The sequence below is a fragment of the Phalacrocorax carbo genome, chromosome Z (genome assembly GCF_963921805.1).
Source record: "Phalacrocorax carbo chromosome Z, bPhaCar2.1, whole genome shotgun sequence".
In the NCBI taxonomy this organism is placed as follows: Eukaryota; Metazoa; Chordata; class Aves; order Suliformes; family Phalacrocoracidae; genus Phalacrocorax; species Phalacrocorax carbo.
In genome coordinates this window covers 43,912,902-43,931,315 of record NC_087548.1, presented here as the reverse complement: position 1 = coordinate 43,931,315, position 18,414 = coordinate 43,912,902, and the positions used below count along the sequence as shown (strand labels likewise).

Genomic DNA, 18,414 nt, shown 5'->3' with positions numbered 1-18,414 from the left:
GCTAGCAATATTTGCTTAGCTTTTGGCAAGGACACGGAGCTTATGGCCAACTTTCTTCGCTTTCTGTCCCTAGACGTTTCTGGAGTACTCTGACACAGGTGCTAAATTTGTGTTCGGTGAGAAATATACGGATCATTTCTTTGCTTTTAAGGTAAGGCAGATTTAATATATACTATGTGAGGCAGATAGACAACAGAAAAAAGAACAGTATGGCTGGGAAATAAATTCACTGTATGTCTTGTGATACCAGTGCAGTCACCAGAAAAATCTGCTAAGAGGTAAACTGTTCCTCCTCACTGTGTGACACTCCAAACCCCAAATAAAGCCCTTGATTTATTGCCATACACTGAGTTAGGTTACATTTATTTAGTTTAACTATAACAACATATATTACAAGTAGACAGAACTTTGGGGTATGTTTCTACAAGCAATAGGTTAAAAGGCTCTTGCCTGGTCACTGAAAGTAATATTACCTCCAGCCTATCTTCCCCACCTCTCTGTAAGTAAAGGTGCTATATCGTGCTATGCTGTCCTACCTTAAAGTTCTGTGCAGACCACTGCCTCACAGACATTGCCCCTGTAGAAGTGGAAAGCCTGGTGTCATGGTTTAGCTCCAGATAGCAATCAAACATCACACAGCCCCCAGTCACTCCCCCTCAGTGGGATAGGGATAAGGATGAGAGGGGTAAAAGAGAGAAGACTTGTGGGTTGAGGTAAAGACAGTTTAATAGGTTAAGCAAAAGCTCCACATGCAAGCAAAGCAAGACAAGGAATTCATTCACTCCTTTCCATCAGTAGGGGGGTGTTAAGCCGTCTCCAGGAAAGCAGGGCTCCATCATGTGTAATGGTTACTTGGGAAGACAAACACCACCACTCCAAATATCCCCTCCCTCCTTTCTTCTTCCTCCAGCTTTATATGCTGGGCATGACATCATATGGTGTGGGATATCCCTTTGATCAGTTGGGGTCAGCTGTCCTGGCTGTGTCCCCTCCCAGCTTCTTGTGCACCCAGCAGAGCACGGGGAGCTAGAAGAGTCCTTGACTACTGTAAGCACTACTCAGGAACAACTGGAACATCTCCACATTATCAGCTCTGTTTTTATAGCACAAATTCAAACCAGGACAGTATCCACCCTTTATTCCATACCATTTACATCATGCTCAGGTCCCACACTATCCAATACAACCTCATTAACCATGACCCCCATCCCCATCCTTGGATATAATATAATACACAGATATCTTTCCCTAAGTCTATGGGGAAAGAAAAGGGGGGAGTGGAGTCACTTTTACTGAACTAAACTTTCTGCTGTTACTGCATGGCAAACTACCCCTAGAGGATCACTAAAAAATGAGAGAATAAAAGTAGAGAAACCAGCCTCATATTAACTTGTTGAAGAGCACAACGATATCTGTGAATTGTACTCTCTCCTTTCAGTGAAAAGTTCTGATCATCTAAATTGAGTTTCCAAACCTTTATCAAAATTGCTGATAGTACTAACTCTCCTCTAGAAAGGCACAGCTTCTATTTACTGCAAAGGTCTGAACTAACAAAGTGGTTTGTTCTTTTGCATTCTGTTCTTTGCTTTTATTTATAATGCATTATGCCCTCAGTTGAACACACATAAAAGCTTCCTCGTGTTAGTGGTACTGTTTTAACTGTAAATTATCTGTCTGCCAAATTTTGGACCTTTGGGAGGATTTTTCTTTCTATTGTATACTAGCATAGAAATGCTGAGATCCTGTGCATTTAACATGCTTGAGAATCAAGTGATATTAATTTTATTCAGGATGAAAAAAACATTTAATAACCCATCAGACAGTGAGTTAGGCATTCATGCAATTCTTTTAAATTATATGTTTAAGGAAAACATTTTTCCTTCAGCCTCCACTGAAAGATACTTATATTCACTTCTTGTATTTAATAAGTATACATCTGTGAATGTGTTTTTAAGCAGATTCTGTCTCTGCGTACAGTTACAGAGCTTTTGAATACTCCACATTGGCATTACAATCAATGTTATAAACAGAGCAGAATAAGATAAGATTTTTCTATGGTGTGTTATTAAAAGGCAGCTAAGGAAGGTGTCCTTGATAACTGTGAAACCAAGTCAGCTACAATCCCAATCAGAATCTCTTCATCTTCTGCTTATATAGAAGTCTAAACTGCATTTTTTTAAAAATAAACACAGAGAAGCTGAGGTCTATATTCTACACCACAGTCCCATTGATGTATTTCTGTTTATGGTTTTCAAAGTCTACAGATGTACATATCCAAGTCTTTGTAGATGCCATGGCCCAGTAAATGTTTGAGCTGACTTAAACATGTCTATAAACTAATCCATATAATATTAAACTAGACAGTATCAAAACTATTGCAATCCTGTTAGAAAGCTATGTAGATACATGAAAAATAGTTAATTCCAGCGCAAACATAAACAATGAGTCTAGAAGGTTAAAATTTTTACAGCATAAGTGTAAACTTAATGATATGTTTTCAATACCTTTAAGCGTGTCTCCAATTCAATGGCTTACAGAATCAAGGAAAGGAAAACCACTCTAGAAGTGTTAATGGTTTTGTGTTTCCAAATCAGGTCCTGCCAATTGTGGTTTTCTTCAGCACAGTAATGTCTATGCTTTACCACATTGGATTCATGCAGTGGCTTGTTGGAAAGGTATGACGTTTTTGCCAGTAGGTACTCATTTACCTGGTATGGGACAGTTCTTGAACACATGCAGCTGGACTGTAGCATTGGCTCTGACCAAGGTACTCAGAGGTAGACATATGAAAAGTAGTTGTTTATTTTTAATCTGGAAATTGTTCCACATGTTACCACCGCATTTGTGATGCACACATGGCACACTTTCTTTCCCTCATTCTGGTTTTATTGCTAATGTCATAGTAATTGTTACATTTGCCTGGTTAGCTTTAGCATCCCTCAGATGCCATACTTGCTTAAATCTTCCTTTCTGCCTGCCCCTCTCCCAGGCCCAAAGCGCAGGATGGAGGTTATATCACAAACAGTGGATTTCTGCTTTTTATTAAGGTATCCCAAGGATCCTAACACAGATCCCCAGAATAAGATCAGAGGCTGGTTCCTCACCCCATGCTCTAAGTGTTCATTTCTGTCAGGTCCTAGGTCCCATGCCAGTGTCCACTAAGATAAGACCAAGTCCACAGAAAGACCACATCCTGCCCTGTCTGCCAGTGAACTTACCATATGAGGGAAAAGATCTTGCATGATTGTAGTTAAACCTTATATGAAGATGCCCTTAAAAAGTCCTTTGCCCTCCTTATTAACAGGATTGTTATGTAAGCACCACAATCCTCACCTAGCTGAAATAGTTTGCTAAAATTTCTACGAGGCATTTTTAGCCTTAGTCTAAATTTCACATTTTTTTTCCTTTGTATGATCCAGGTCCCTTCGGATAGGTACATAAGTAATAAGGACACATCAAAATATCTGCTTTGATTAATTTAGTTTAACAATTTAGTGCCCAGGAGGAGCCCGGAATACTCTAAATTCTCTTAAATTAGTTCCCCTCTGGCTTGTTTCAACACACTACTATTAAATGAATGTGCCATATCTTGAAGCTGACATCATTAACTCAGGAAATATTACAAGGTGCCTCAGAAATCTCACACTTGGCATGATTAATTCAAGAACTGCGTGGAATAGACAGATCAATATGTTGTATTTTTGTTTTCTTTTTAAATCATTTTAGGTTGGTTGGATAATGCAAATATTAATGGGGACAACTCCTGTTGAGTCTCTGGTAGCTGCAGGTAACATATTTGTGGGACAGGTGAGTTGGAGCATAGAAAAACATGCTAGCACAGGATTACTGAATACTGTGAAATATTGTTGCTCAGCGTTTGTGTATTAAAAAAAAATTATGATTTCATATAAAGCTAGGACTCCAGTACAGCAGGACTGGTGGTTGATTTCCAGAATTCCAGTACACTCGTATGTTGGCAGTGATGCACAATGGGGCGGGTTTTGGGAACCTACATATATATATATATATATACACGCACATATATAATATAAAATTATATATATTTATATTATATATAATATATAAATATATATATTTATATTATATATAAATATATAAACATATACATATGTTTTCCCAGTGGAAAGTCAAGCATAGATCTCCCTTAAAATGACTACCAGAATACTGCAAGGCTATGAATAAAAAAAAGTTTCAGGCTTTTTCCAATTGAAAAGCCAAATGGGATGTGAAGAGGGCACATGAGGCAGGCCAGGGCAGGAGAGACAGACAAGGCAGAAAACTAAGATCCAGGGCTGGCTGTGGAAGACCTTAGCCAAAAAAGCATTAGGCAGAGTCTAACAGTCCACTCTAATGGGAAATCCATTGAAGTCACACTACAGCAGTGTCTGTCCCAGGCTTCAAAGCAATGTGGAAAGATCATCAAGTAACATCCAAGCCCAAAAGTGACATTAGCACATCAGTTGTTTAGCAGTTGTGCATCAAGGTATCACACTGCTTCAGCATTTAAACTAGTATTTCTGCATGACGCTAGCTCCAGGGCATACTCACACACATGCCAGAGCTGCTGAGAGCTTTAAGCTGCCCATAGTGACTGTTACGGTGTTTCACTTGACACACGGGCTTACTTGCAGCTCAGACCTGTGGCTGTCCCTAACTCAATGTAAAGTGGATTAGGATTTCTTGGCAATTTCACTGGGCCTTTGGGGGAGATGGTAAATCAGCAAGAATTGTCTTCAGACAAGATGGTTGTTGGTACAATTTTCCTTCTTGGGGTAAAAAAAAACCCCAACCTATTAATATTTAGAGCTCTCATTAGCACTGAGATTAACTAGTCAAAGACACGTAAGAAAGTGTAATGTAGCCACTCATTTTTCTGCCCTATTAATAAAAGAAACCTCTGAGCATTTATTATGAAGTTCTTGATTTGGTATTTGTTTTTCACTTCCAGACAGAGTCTCCTCTCCTGGTACGGCCATACCTACCATACATCACCAAATCTGAACTCCATGCAGTCATGACAGCTGGATTCTCAACTATTGCTGGAAGTGTCTTAGGAGCATATATTTCTTTTGGGGTAAGATGGGGAAAGAGAACTGGAAACTATGGTGTTTACCTGAAATCCTATAAGTATAGAAGCCCAGCTAAAATGCTTTGGAAGTATACCTGAGTCATTCCCATTTTTTTTTCTGAAGAAATTAACCACAAAAATTATCTGTCTTCCGACAGTAAAAATGACACCAATATCTGATCCTGAAGGTATTATTAAGTACCACAAACCTCTACCTAAGTAATACAAAGAAAATTCCTGCCATAGTTGTAAGAAAACAGCTGATTTCTATACTTACCTACAGTCCAGATGACCTGATATGTGGAATATACTAACTCACCAACCCTCCCACTTTTGTGACAGTGATATAGATAAAGTCCTTCAGGAACAGTTGCTAGCTGTATGCGCCTAAAAAGTTGTGACTGAGGTTCAAGTGATGCTGTACAAACACAGGTAGTAAATGTCTTGTCTGCTAAGCGATTAGCAGCACAAAGTCAGAAAAGCAGGATTGAAGACATGATTTATGATCAGGGTCACTGGGGGATGGTTGATAAATATATCAGGTCCATATCTGAACAAAATACAGTGGAGAGGCAGAGGCAAAAAGGGAGGATTGGCCAAAAAGACCAAGCAAGTAAGAGAAGAAAAGGAGGGATGAAAATACTGCAGAAGTTAGAAGTTTTTTTTCAAACACAACATTAAGGGGAAAAAACCAATTTTCTGCTGCTGTAAGGCATACGGGGAGTGTTAAGGAAGATCGGCTCTCACTGACCTGGTCTGCTACTGTTACACCCAGCTGCACTCAATGGGCCTGGGGGGTTTGTTTCTTCTGCCATCTGGCTTGCCACTAGTGAGGAATGAAGCAGTTTGCCTCTTGGAAAGATTCCTCCTTATTTTTTGCTCCTTAGATTTTCCTGTCTCCGGTTGGCTTTCTCCTGTATTGCTCAATCTTTTTGGTATGAGCAATGTGAACTTTTTAATGACCGCCTGTAGAAAAGTCATCCAAGCATCTAATAATTTTAATTGCTTTCCTCCATTTTTGTGCCTGATGTGGTTATCACAGCATATTTTCTGTCATCTGGAATTCTAGGTTTCCGCCTCTCACCTACTGACTGCTTCTGTCATGTCAGCACCAGCATCATTAGCCACCTCTAAACTATTCTGGCCTGAAACTGAGAAGCCTACAGTAACTCTAAGGAGTGGCCTACAAATGGCAAAAGGGTAAGGTGATCTAGGCTCTATTTAATAGTAATACTTATGCAAAAATGAAATTTGGGTAACTCCTCACACATAAGCTTTAGGGTTAGTATATGGTAGATGTGCAAGCAGTAAGTTAATTACACGCCAATATACCCCAAATGTGTAGTTTGTGAATTCAGGTGCAGCATGCCCCATTAAGATGTTCGGAGGTATCACTAGCCATTAGGACAGGCACAGAGATGCCAAGGACCTGGGCCAGACAATAAACCCTCCAAAGAAAGAGGGGAAAGCCTACCTGAGGTGAAGCAGCAAGAGGTATTTGCTGTTGCTGTCTTCACTTTGTAACAAATCTTAAATGCAACCATAAAAAAGCAAAGGCGGAACAACCATTTCAATGATAGCAGTGAACTTGTTGCCCATCTTCAGGGAGATTCACTTGCCTTAAGAATGACGGGCAAAGCAAAAAGGCTTGTAAGGAGCTGTTCCTGAACAGGCTGGGCATCTCTCTAAGGGCTGCCTGCAAGAAGAGCAGTGCTCATTACCCCATCCCAGTGGTGCCACAAGCAGTCACAGTACTGAGATCTGATCCAGAGCTTTCCCAACCCAAAATGTGCCAGAATTCATCCTCAGGGCACCAAAAGCATACCCTCCCAGTGGCTCCCATGAGGATCAAATGAAAAAACCTACTCCACATCATCATTATTTTCCCTGTGAGTGAGCAGACAGCCTCACTAGTACATTTCTGATTAAGTCCATGTAACATTTAGTTCTATGATTTGTTCTTTAATTAAAAAATATTCATACTCTGGTTTTTTTTTTCATTGATAAAGTGAATCAAAGAACCTGCTGGAAGCAGCCAGTCAAGGTGCCTCTATCTCCATCCTGCTGGTGGCAAACATTGCTGCGAATCTGATTTCCTTCCTTGCTCTGCTGGCTTTCCTTGACTCAGTCCTGTCTTGGGTGGGCAATATGTTTGACTATCCACAGCTGAACTTTGAGGTATGGTCTTCAGGGCCTTTATGCAGCTTATATACATGCATAATTTGTCTGTCTTAAATTAAGTGCCTGTGTGATTTTGTTGTGAGTTTGGTTTGTTTTAATATGATCTAAAAATGTATATTTTTATACGCATGTTCTTGAAAAATATCTTTACAGCCAAAGGAAAATGGTTGCCACGTAAATATTACTGTATCCATTAGTCCACGTAGAATTTCCCTCTGTGGTGCTCTTGCTAACCAGCAGAGTAGGTTTACAGAGCATTGTATGCTAATATGTGCCTCCTCTGACTTGGCAGTGCAGCAGATCTGTTGGTTACACACTTGCTAAGCCATTAACATCCCCTCAGCACAAACAATAAAGTGGCTTTACCTTCAGAAAGCCCTATCAAGTCCTTAATGCTCACTAGCTTCACTTAGATAAGGTCACTGGGGCAAGGCCCAACTGGTCTGAACCCACACTTACTCAATACCACTTAGTTCTCAACACAATTAAATTGTAAAACTGCACCCAAAACACTCAGCTGAGCAAACAGGTTTTAAACAAGACCTCTTTTTGAACCTAGGTCAGTACATGATTTTTGACCCAATGCCAACTGTCTTGTTTCATTGGTTTTGGGCTTTTTGTTTTGCAAGCTCCTAATAAAAGTGCCATGTGAAGCACGGATATAACATTGTGATAAAGGTGCCTCAGAATGAATAGACCCTCACAACAGATGTGGCTTCAGCCATGTGAAGATATTACCCTGCATAGCTTCCACAGGTTATCCTGCTGCAGACACCCACAGCAGAGCAAAGGCACAAGTATGCATATGTCAGCCACCCTCATGCAAGCACTGGTACTTTAATAACTGCTGGATGCAGTAAGATTTTGATAGATAGATAACCCGCAGGGAGCTGAGACCCACAGACACATTGCATTCAGTCATCCATCCGTTTTGAGAGACACTAACCTCTAGTCTTTTGTGGGCAGAAAAACCAACCAGGAATAGTAACTGCTTAAACACCTTGGTTACATTCACTAAAGAGAATCTGACCAAACCCTTTCACAGCTGGAGCTGTTTTCTCTCTTACATAAAAATAAGCTACACTGTGATACGGGATTTTAGAAAAATTTGAATAAAACTTTTAATGCTAGGAAAAATAGTACAGCTTTAATTATGTCACAGGTTTTATGCAGAGACATTCTTTTTTAATACTAGTTGGAGTCCAATAACCTGGTTAATTAAGTTCATTAATATATTTGATTTAATCAGCGGAAGAACCAGACTTCTCAATTCTCTTATCAGTTCTTTCAACTGAATCCTGCTTATTTGCAGCCCGATCTGAAGCTATTGTTGGGGAAAAAAGGCACCGAAACTTTTGTTTTACTGTAGGTGTAATATTAGGGACATACTTAATTACTTTGTTAAACTTAGATTTGGCCTAGTCTTTTAAAAATTACTCAGGCATACCTTACTTTTAAAAACCCTCAGTCTCCCAGACATGTTGGCAGTAAAAATTCAAGGCCAATTTTCCTCTGCTGAAATAAAACCATCCTTATTTTAAGTTTAGACTACTTATCACATGCCATTGTTCTTTGACCAACCATATCTTTTGATCTGCTTTGTCTTACATATTTTGCAGAACATTTGTGCTTATGTCTTCATGCCATTCTCTTTCATGATGGGGGTAGACTGGGAAGACAGTTTTATTGTTGGTGGACTACTGGGTTACAAAACTTTCTTCAATGAATTTGTAGCTTATGAGCACCTCTCAAAACTGATTCACAACCGAGAACAGGGTGGGAGCATGTACATCAATGGTGTGAAACAGTATATGACTGTAAGTAACATTTTCTGTTCTACAGATTTATTGGATCTAATACTTTTCTGCTGAAACTCACCTTATTTTTTAATATTGGCATATGGGATAATGGTGGCATGTTACTCCTAAGTGTGTTTTTCAGTGACGGAGTTAAATTATGAAACTGTAGCATTGCTTTGTGAGGCTCCCATGACTGCCATCACACTAGCTATCTCAAACAAACATAGCAAAAGAAATGCATAGTTTTGGGGAGCATGCAATGTCCCACAGGACACTGCACGTAAGAACAAGGCTGTCTTGAAGATGAGTTTCTTCTTACCTCATTCTTAGCTAGCACTTCCCTATGAGATACTCTCCCAGGAAAATCCTGGGCAAGAACTGGAGGATCCTCCTGCCTGCGGAGGGTTTCGCCAAGCATTAAGCTCCATGAAAGGCATTCAGCAAGTTTTATCTGATGGCATTTAAGATATTGCTGGCACACCTCTGCTGGAGGTTGTTGTCCCCTGTGCAGATGGCAGATGCCATACACCTTCCTTGCCTCACTGAGTCCAACCAGTTTTTTTCAATTGCCAATGTAAGTTAGCTTGCATGGGGATTTCCAGCCAAAGCCTGGGCCCACCTTTCACTCACATGTCCACCCAGATTCATCCAACAGGATACATAATTCGTACTACAACTCACTCAGGAAGAAGCCTAGAGGATGGCAATACAAAGGGCATGCTAGGTGTGTACACGGGGGCAAAGAGCATTCAGTGATCAAGGCTGGCCTTTGCAGCCATGATTGCTCCCCCATCCACATGCACAGCCCATGCTGAATTTGTCCTCATTCTAAACACAGGCAACGAAAACCATGATAACTGGCATTATGCCTTCACTGCCTTTCTTCCTCAAATCAAGACAAATTGCCACTGTAGAGGACCCTTAACTAGGAAGCATCCTTTTGTACAGCTTTTAATCTTCATTTAATCTGGTGCGATGGTGTGGATACCTACCTTAAATAAAAAGCTAAAAACATGTTCCTGACCGCCTGCGTTCCTTATTACCAGAACATATTTCATGAGTGGAGGTAGAAAGCCAGACGGTCTGATCAAATACACACTTGCTGGAGCATCCATTACTAGTGCTCCTGGAATTTTTGGAAATAGGATCCTGGGCTAGAGGGACCTTTGATCTGCCCTGCTGTAGTCATGCTACGTTCTGCAAGAGGAAGATGGCTCTGAACTGCTGAATGAGTGAATGTTTTTTTCTTTAATCTGGAAGTCAGCCTTAAAATTTGGATCCTGACAACTGTATTTCAACTATCTTTTTTCGTAAGATGTTGGATAGGACTTCCACGTTCACTTCTAGTGTCTATATAGAGCTGTATAAGCTTCCATGGTAAAAAACCCTGAGATATAAAAATAATTTTGATTCATTACACTAGTAGAAATTGCCAGGTAACCATTTTAATTATGGCACAACAGTTCAGGTGAGAGTGTGCTTGATTTCCACTTTTAATTCCTCTTCAGCTTCAGAACTCTAATACATCAGGCCACTGATATTCAGTCAGAGGGAGCAAACAAGCGGTCTTCTGAACTCACTCACCTGAGTCAGTAATAGCACAGCTTCCTGTTTTCAGAGCTAGGAAAGTGCAAATGAAAGCAGGGAAATCACAGTACACAGAGCCTTTTCTAGGAAAAGCAGGTAGAGTGGGTACTTGGAAAGCATTTTCCTGCATATGTGCAGAGTGATTGAAAATACCCACAAATTGGTTTTCATAAAACAGGAATGGAAACAGAGAAACTTCTAATAAACAGGAAACCTACTAGAACACTCACTCAGGCATCTTCAGCTCGGGCCTAAAACACAGTAAATAGGAGTTCAGAGATGCCATTTGCTGAAATGTGTTGCCTCCTTTCCCAAAATGGTTGAACTACGTTTGTTTCAAGGTCTGCAAGGTTTGTAGCCTGATTTCACCCCAAGTCATTCTGGGTCCTGTGAGGTGTCCCTCCCTCCATGGGGGCAAAGGCCAGCCCAACCTTGTCTCTGCTCTGAGGTCCAGACTGAGCTGGTGTTTCCCAAGGGAAGGAAGGTTGATGAAGTCAGGAATGAAATAAGCTGCTAATGGGGATTCCAAAATTATAAGGTCCCTTTGCCTGCTACCACATCAAAGCACCCACTCTCTAGGAGACCCCTTTCCCTTTTTATCCTGGGCATGGGGTGGAGCATGCACAGAAAAGATGTGCATATGGAGCCCTCTGCTTGTTCAGGGACACAGAAGTAAGGGATACATACCAAAACTTGAGGTTTCAACAGTTTATAGAAGCAGTCCAGCTATGAACAACATGCTGAGTTAAAGCTCTCTGACTCATACCTTCAAAAACCAGGAGCTAAATTGCCACTAGTAATGTTAGAACTATTTTTTGTCTTTAATTACTAGTACTCAATTCAACAAGGTACAGCAATATACATGCAAAATAAAACCATCATATCCTTTGAGCCTTCACACTGGCAGTGGGCATGAAAGCCTGCAACTTTCAGCAAGAAAGTAAACCTACGTTGCAGAAAGCCGCAGGCTGGGGCAGCAACTAAGCAAAAGAGAGTGTTTTCAGTACTTGGATCCCTGATCCTCAATGCATGTTTTCAGACCTCTAAACCAGCATGAGCTCTCTCAAACCACTCAACAGGGTGTGTGTTTGTTTTCCAGGTTCGCTCTGAAGCCATTGCCACCTATGCTCTTTGTGGGTTCGCCAACTTCAGCTCCCTGGGACTGGTAGTAGGAGCCCTGAGTAAGAACACCTCTCATGGACAATTTATTTGGCAAGCAAATCCCAAAGAAAACACTCAGAGGAACAGGCTATGGGTGAAGCTTAGCAGCATTATGGGTTGAGCAGCTGCTCTGCCAAGAGGCAGCACCCAGCTGTGCATGAAAGGGCTCCCAGAGGGACGCAGGCTTTGGCGTGGAAGTACTGGGAGAGGGGCTGAGGGGAAGGGGACCAAGCCCTGCTGATAGGCCTCCCTGTCTAGCCTTCACACTACAAGCTAGAGCTACTACAGCCCCTGGACTTCAGGAGGAGCAAACCAACCCTGTATCCTGCTGGTTTGAAAGACAAAGTTGGCTGTTTACTGTAAAAATGTCACCTATATGCAGTAGGCTTATAGTGAAAGAAAAATAAAAGGCTTTTTGAATCTTAAGGTAAAAAGGAAAATTTAAGAACCATCTGGGTTCCTCACTGGGCAGCCAGAATTGCTGGCAGCCGCCTTTACCCTGGACCCCAGGTGGGCTCTGCGGTGCCAGCGGTGGGGCAGCACGGAGGAGCAGAACCCAGCCACGGGGCCAGACCTCGGTGCGGTGCCTGGGGTTTGCATCTGAAAGCTGCCATCGGCCAGCACAGGCATACAAACTGCCAAAACAAACAGAAGTCACCATTTTATGCACAAGCCACCTTCTTAACAGAAGGAGCCAACATTGGCACTAGGCCTTCAAATGGTCTGCTAAAAATATATTATTTTCCATCCTTGTTTCTGCTGGTTCAAACTGCAGGGAGGGAATTTGCTCTTGCGGTGGTAGAGCTGGCAGGTTCACCTTCTTTATATCTATATGTATTTACGTTTGACACACTCTTTAATTTTCTCCCTAGCAACCCTTGCTCCCTCCAAAAAAAAGGAAATAGCTGGTGGTGCTTTCAGAGCAATGATTGCGGGAACTGTTGCCTGTTTCATGACAGCCTGTGTTGCAGGTACCGTACCCAGGTTTGGTGTCTCTTACAGTCAGTGACCACAGGGTGGCAGTGCCTCGGCACGATTGAAGCGGCTGGGCAACCCCTGTCACTCAAACGCTAGTACTTTCGGGTTTGGCAGGATTAAAAGTCAACATGCGACGAAAGGTTCCTGAAAAACTGGAATATGAAAAGATTTATTTTCTTCCTTCCATTATGTCTTTTGTTTTGTTTTGTTTTGTTTTGTTTTGTTTTGTTTTGTTTTGTTTTGTTTTGTTTTGTTTTGCTTTGCTTTGTTTTGCTTTGTTTTGTTTTGTTAGTCTGTGTGTAACATGTGGCTCATGAACAAAGCAAGCCATAGATGATTTACAATCCCTCCACACCACTGGCTACAGAAATACAGAAGTAATTATGGAGCAGAAATGGAGAATTGAAATGAAAGGGAGGTGTAACAGAGAAGGAGCAAGGAGGAAGCTGAACAACTTTTTCCCTTAATGTTAAATTGATATTTTTGGCTGCCAGTATTCCCACCAAACATTTAAGTTAATGAAACTGTCCAAAGGTGGGACTCAGGAGCAGATCCTTAATTTCAGTCTCACCTTCAAGCTGAGTAAAGAGTCACAATGCAAAGGCCATGTTAGGGAGGAAATTAAAAAGATCATGATATTAATGAATCAAAATATTAATTAATTGACCAGATATGATTCAGCAGGTAAAATTTATCCCCAGTATTTAACAATCCCTTTCCCAGCTTTCTTTTCTGAGCATGTGATACTCAGAATTGCATGACGAAGGTTAAAGCACTCATTTGCCTCCAAGTGAAGAAAGGTCTTGGTGGTTTATGTAGCTGAAAAATGTCTGTTTCTACCACAGCTTCCCTATCCTTTGAGTTCACTGCAGCAACAGAAACATACACATTTTAAGGATAAGCCCACACTGAAGGTTATAGAACTAGTACACTTGAAATGTCATTAGTCTCACAGCCTTCCATAATATTTTAATACATGACACTACTCTGTATAACCGAGGAATCAGAAAGTCTTAACTAAAATGTCTCATTTCACAATTCTGGCCTTAAGAATAAAATTGTGAACAGCAACTAGGAAATCCTTCCAAAACAATGAAATCTGCTTTGGAAAGAAAATTACATGCCACCCACTCCTGCCATGACAAATGGTTTCCTTGTGCCCAGAAGAAGGTAAAAGAGCCAAGCAATTTCTACTACCCAAGTTAAGATAAGAACATATTAAAAATATCTGCAAGTTCCACAACACTACGTACAAGACGGAGCTGTCACTTCCATATTTTCCTGTCTCCATTACTGGAATGAATACTGACATTACTACTTGTAGGAAATGTTGGAGGACATCTAGCAAAGCAAAGATAAAGAAACCATAACTAATTCCATTTTAAAAACAAGAAAAGGTCCTGTATTCACTTGCTCTGCTATAAATGGAACATAAGTCCATTTTAGTTAATGAAAGTACACTAGCCCAGCAGTGAGAAAGCCATTTACATACCTTTTTAGTAGCATTAAAAGAGGCAGAAAACCAAACTGGTCTAAGGGTAACAGTCTAGCATAGTTTAATTTCTACATATAAAAAAATGTTTATGGTCACTCCTTAATCCAATTCGGTAAAATTATTCATATTTTTAAAAAATCCCACAGTTCAAGCGTTTTAATCTTGCACCTTTACAGAACTATCTCAGAGGGTGATTTCGTGTCAGGCAGAATGTTTTGTCTGAACATGCCCCAGTGACTGACATCCCCAAGTCTTATCTTGCTCTTCATTAATCATAAGAAAATTGTTACTTACTTCACAGGAATACTGATTGTCCCTCATCTGGAAGTTCCTTGCCCCATCTTATTAGGAAATACCTTCAACTCCACAGAATTCCCTGCCAACAGCACAGAGCTAGTTGAATGCTGCCAGCAACTCTTCACCAGGTATTGAGAAACTCTTTAGCCTTCTGTCAACATAGCTTAGGGAGCTCACATATTCTCTCAAAGCCTAATTTTATTTTTTGTATTTGGCTTTTTTCTTAGACGTCTGCTTTCCATGAACTTGCATCTTTTAAATAAATAAATATATTAATGCTGCTGGATTGCTTTCCTTTTCTTGGGCATTTCTCTGTTACATATCAAACAAACAAAACCAACAGAGGACTCAAAATGTCTTTGTCCAAACATGAGCTTCCTGGAAGGCTAAAGATAGATTATTGTGTAAAGATTCAGTGGTCTAGCTCAGGCTCAACTCAAATGTTAAAAAAAATAAATAAAATATTTGAACTAACATAAAGTTAACATAGTATCTAGGGGATAACTCCAGCTAAAAAAGCCATAATCTTCTGCTGTCTATGAATCTGGCTGAAGATAATAGTAAGCGTGCCTTTTTGCATACAAAACTTTACACATGTTTGAAGTAGAAAAATATTCTGAGGTAAATTGTTTTTAATAATTCTCTATCCAAGCTAGAGAAGAAAGAAATAATGATATTAAATAAGGAATATATTCAGACATATTTAACACTATGTCACAAAGAAGGAAAGTTTTATTTAGATTATGGCAAGAAGCTTTTAAATTTGTCCTAATGTCCTGCTTTTTTCCTTTTTCACAACTAATTGCTTTAGAAATAAATACTGTAATTAATCTTTTCCATATTATCAAAAACAGAAGAACTTAATCCTTCTTTTCACGTTCTTTTTAGCAAAGACGGTTCTCTTAGATCGAGCACTTGTTTACAACAAAACCATACAATGTAAATGTAACAGTGATGTTGCTGTAATCTAACCTGCAAGCATTCTCTCGGCAAAATCCTGAAATGGGGAAATTTTTCAGAATTATTTTGATTTCACTGGCTTTCCCTTCACACCCCTCATTTAACTAAAACAGGGTTTTTGTGTGTGTAGTGGACAGGTATCTTGTTACATCTTCTTAATATCAAGACTTGTGGCAACTTGAAATTTCCTATGATGTTTAACTCCTCATGTTAGGAATCAAAATTCTAATTCTAACTTTAGGTGGGTTTTTTTTCTGTATTATTCTTTTGACACATATTTTTAACTTCCATGCCTTGGCATAAAATGTAGCTTTGAATATGGACATATACAATATGAAAGGTGGCTTTATTTTTATGGTAATATGTTTAGATGTTAACTTTTCACAAAAATGTAATATAAAAAAAATTATTCATGTTGGTATTAGGATCACCATCTTCTGCCTGAAACTCAGCACCTGTGTATCACTGCAAGGAATTTCTGTTCTGGCAACTTGATGTTCCAGATTAGTTTACTGTAACATTGAACAAGCGTCAAGACCCTTTTGCACGCTAAAAGTCATCTATGGCATTGGGTACATTCCTTCCTTCATATGCCTTCATCACTCTGACTTTTCCTTATCACACTAATTTTAACTCTACCCGGTTGCTGCAAAGACAATAACTTGCTCTGGTTTTACCTGAATCAATGTTAAGCAAATCTTCAAAGTTGCAAAAATCTTGAATAATGAAGTGAAACTCTTAATCATTTCAGTTATCTGGGAAGATATACCCAAGGCACAAGGACTTTATACAGAAAACCAGGCATCACCCCGATAAAAAGGGAGAATATCTGGTCATGGCAGATGGCTGGTGTTTGGAAAGTCTTCTCTCTGTTTCATTTCTCATTAAAATTTTAACACATTTAAAGTTGATTTGAAGAAAGCGTGTGTGTGTGTGTCTGTGTGTGCGTGCATCTGTATGGGTATGTGCATATGTATGCGTATATACATATACTACCTATACATACATATATAGATAGATATGTGTATATATATTCCCATAAGAGAAAAGGAATATATCTGATTTCTGCTTTTATCTCCTTCCCCAGTGTAAATCATTCACAAGAGATCTTCCTTGGAAGAAACTACAGCCTGAGTTCCTGGAAAGGATGTTGCCAAATACTGAATCGAACTGCTTTCCATTGCACTTGGATCAATCCTTAATTTTGGGGGGTATAGATCATAAATAAGAGCTGTGTTCCTTGGTAGAAAGTTAATAAAATATCCTTTTCCACAACAAGTGTGAAATCCCCTGCCCCAACCTTTATTTTCCATCTCTTACCAGACCAGTTCCTCTGACTTGGTTGGAATTATTCATAAATTAAACTGGGATAAATGCAAGACACCTCTTGCTGCAGATCTCGTCTCCTATTACAGATTAGAAGAGAAGGAGAACATTTCTGACCCTGATTCTCCTGATTTCATTTCTACCCTGAAACTGATGAATGTATAGAATTAAACAGAGGATTTACAGAAAGTTGTGAACTGGAAATAGTATTTATACTTGCCATCCATTCCTAATAGTATTTCTGCTCTTTTTGATACTGAAGAAGCGTTTTGCTGCATGAAGATAAATGACTCTTCTCGTAAATCTCTGCACATTTCTTCTGGTAACTATGGCTGCAGGTGAACTGACCTGCTAATGTGGTGCACCTCACCAGCTTGGTCACTGAAGCACGCAAAACAGGGACTAGCCACTGTGTGCCCCAGTCCCCCTCCTGCCCACAGAGGTATCCAGGCCACATCTTGATCCAGGAGGTTGCTCCCTGCTTGGAGGTAACTCACATGAATGGAAATGTCCAAACTCCAAGGAAAGTTTCCTGTATTCATTCTTTGCAATCTTTGTGGTTAACAAGGGTGAAAATTGATCCTGGAGTCACCAACCAGGAACACAGAGCAGTATTCCTACCAGAAACAACAGAGCTGTGCTGCAGATCAAGTGTGAATAAAGCAGGTCACAATCTGACTGCTTCTTGTGAAAGCCACATTAACAGATCTTGAAGACCTCTATGAGATCGCCTTGAAGAGGAAAGTCTGCTATGTTTTTAAGCTTCAGACCTTTCATGGACTCCAAAACGGAAAAGTTCTTTGCAGATTGTATTGCAAAAATTGCAATATATATATTCCTATCCTATGACAATTTTTATGCCAGGCACTCAAAGAAACCTAAAAAGATCAGAAACTTGTACAGATGGAAGTCAACCAATCTATTCTGATAAAACAATAACTTTTCCATCTTCCATTAATTATTGTAGAATCTGTTCTGGGAAATCCAGATTCATAAACTTAGACAGCTGCCAGTACAGCTGTTTTCAGGGGGTATTTATTTGGACCTATTGTAAAAGATGCTAGCTTCCTATAAAACTCAGTTTATTAACTTAATCAGAAAAATTATAAATGCCAGTATTACTACTATTTGTGATTTTTATCATGGATTTCATGTTGTTAGGTGTTTTTCTTTGGCCTCGCCCACCTGGATTTAGGAGAATGCATGCCTGCCTCAGTTTTCAGTGCTTTTAAAGAATGTTGCTGATCCCAATTATGGCAGATATATGCCCAAATATTGCACACAAACCTGTTTTAAAGAAACTGCATGGGTTTGGTTAGCATCCTGGTTGTAGCAGGGTTTAGCTTTCAAATAAGTTTGGAGTCTGAAATAGAGAAATATATTCTTTCAAGGGAAATTAATCAGGAACATTAACTCTCCCTGTCAAGCAGAACACACCCCTGATTTATAAGTCATCACTGGCACTCTCTCTCCTTGCTCCTCCCTAGCACAGTCTAGTATTAGCCTTTTGAAATGGCTGTTCTTCCCATTCCCACAACTGT

General features: G+C 39.9%; 1 protein-coding gene across 1 annotated transcript in view; it reads left to right on the top strand.

Moving 5' to 3' along the window:
• The window catches only part of SLC28A3 (solute carrier family 28 member 3), a 37,060-nt gene extending 20,311 nt beyond the window's left edge, over positions 1-16,749 (top strand). The window contains exons 8-18 of the mRNA XM_064439548.1: positions 74-151; positions 2,595-2,675; positions 3,727-3,807; positions 4,970-5,095; positions 6,159-6,289; positions 7,099-7,267; positions 8,890-9,087; positions 11,756-11,837; positions 12,690-12,788; positions 14,592-14,715; positions 16,635-16,749. Of these exons, the coding sequence (XP_064295618.1) occupies positions 74-151; positions 2,595-2,675; positions 3,727-3,807; positions 4,970-5,095; positions 6,159-6,289; positions 7,099-7,267; positions 8,890-9,087; positions 11,756-11,837; positions 12,690-12,788; positions 14,592-14,715; positions 16,635-16,749 (1,284 nt within the window). The remainder of the gene's footprint in view (positions 1-73; positions 152-2,594; positions 2,676-3,726; positions 3,808-4,969; positions 5,096-6,158; positions 6,290-7,098; positions 7,268-8,889; positions 9,088-11,755; positions 11,838-12,689; positions 12,789-14,591; positions 14,716-16,634) is intronic.
• Positions 16,750-18,414: the final 1,665 nt, after the last annotated feature.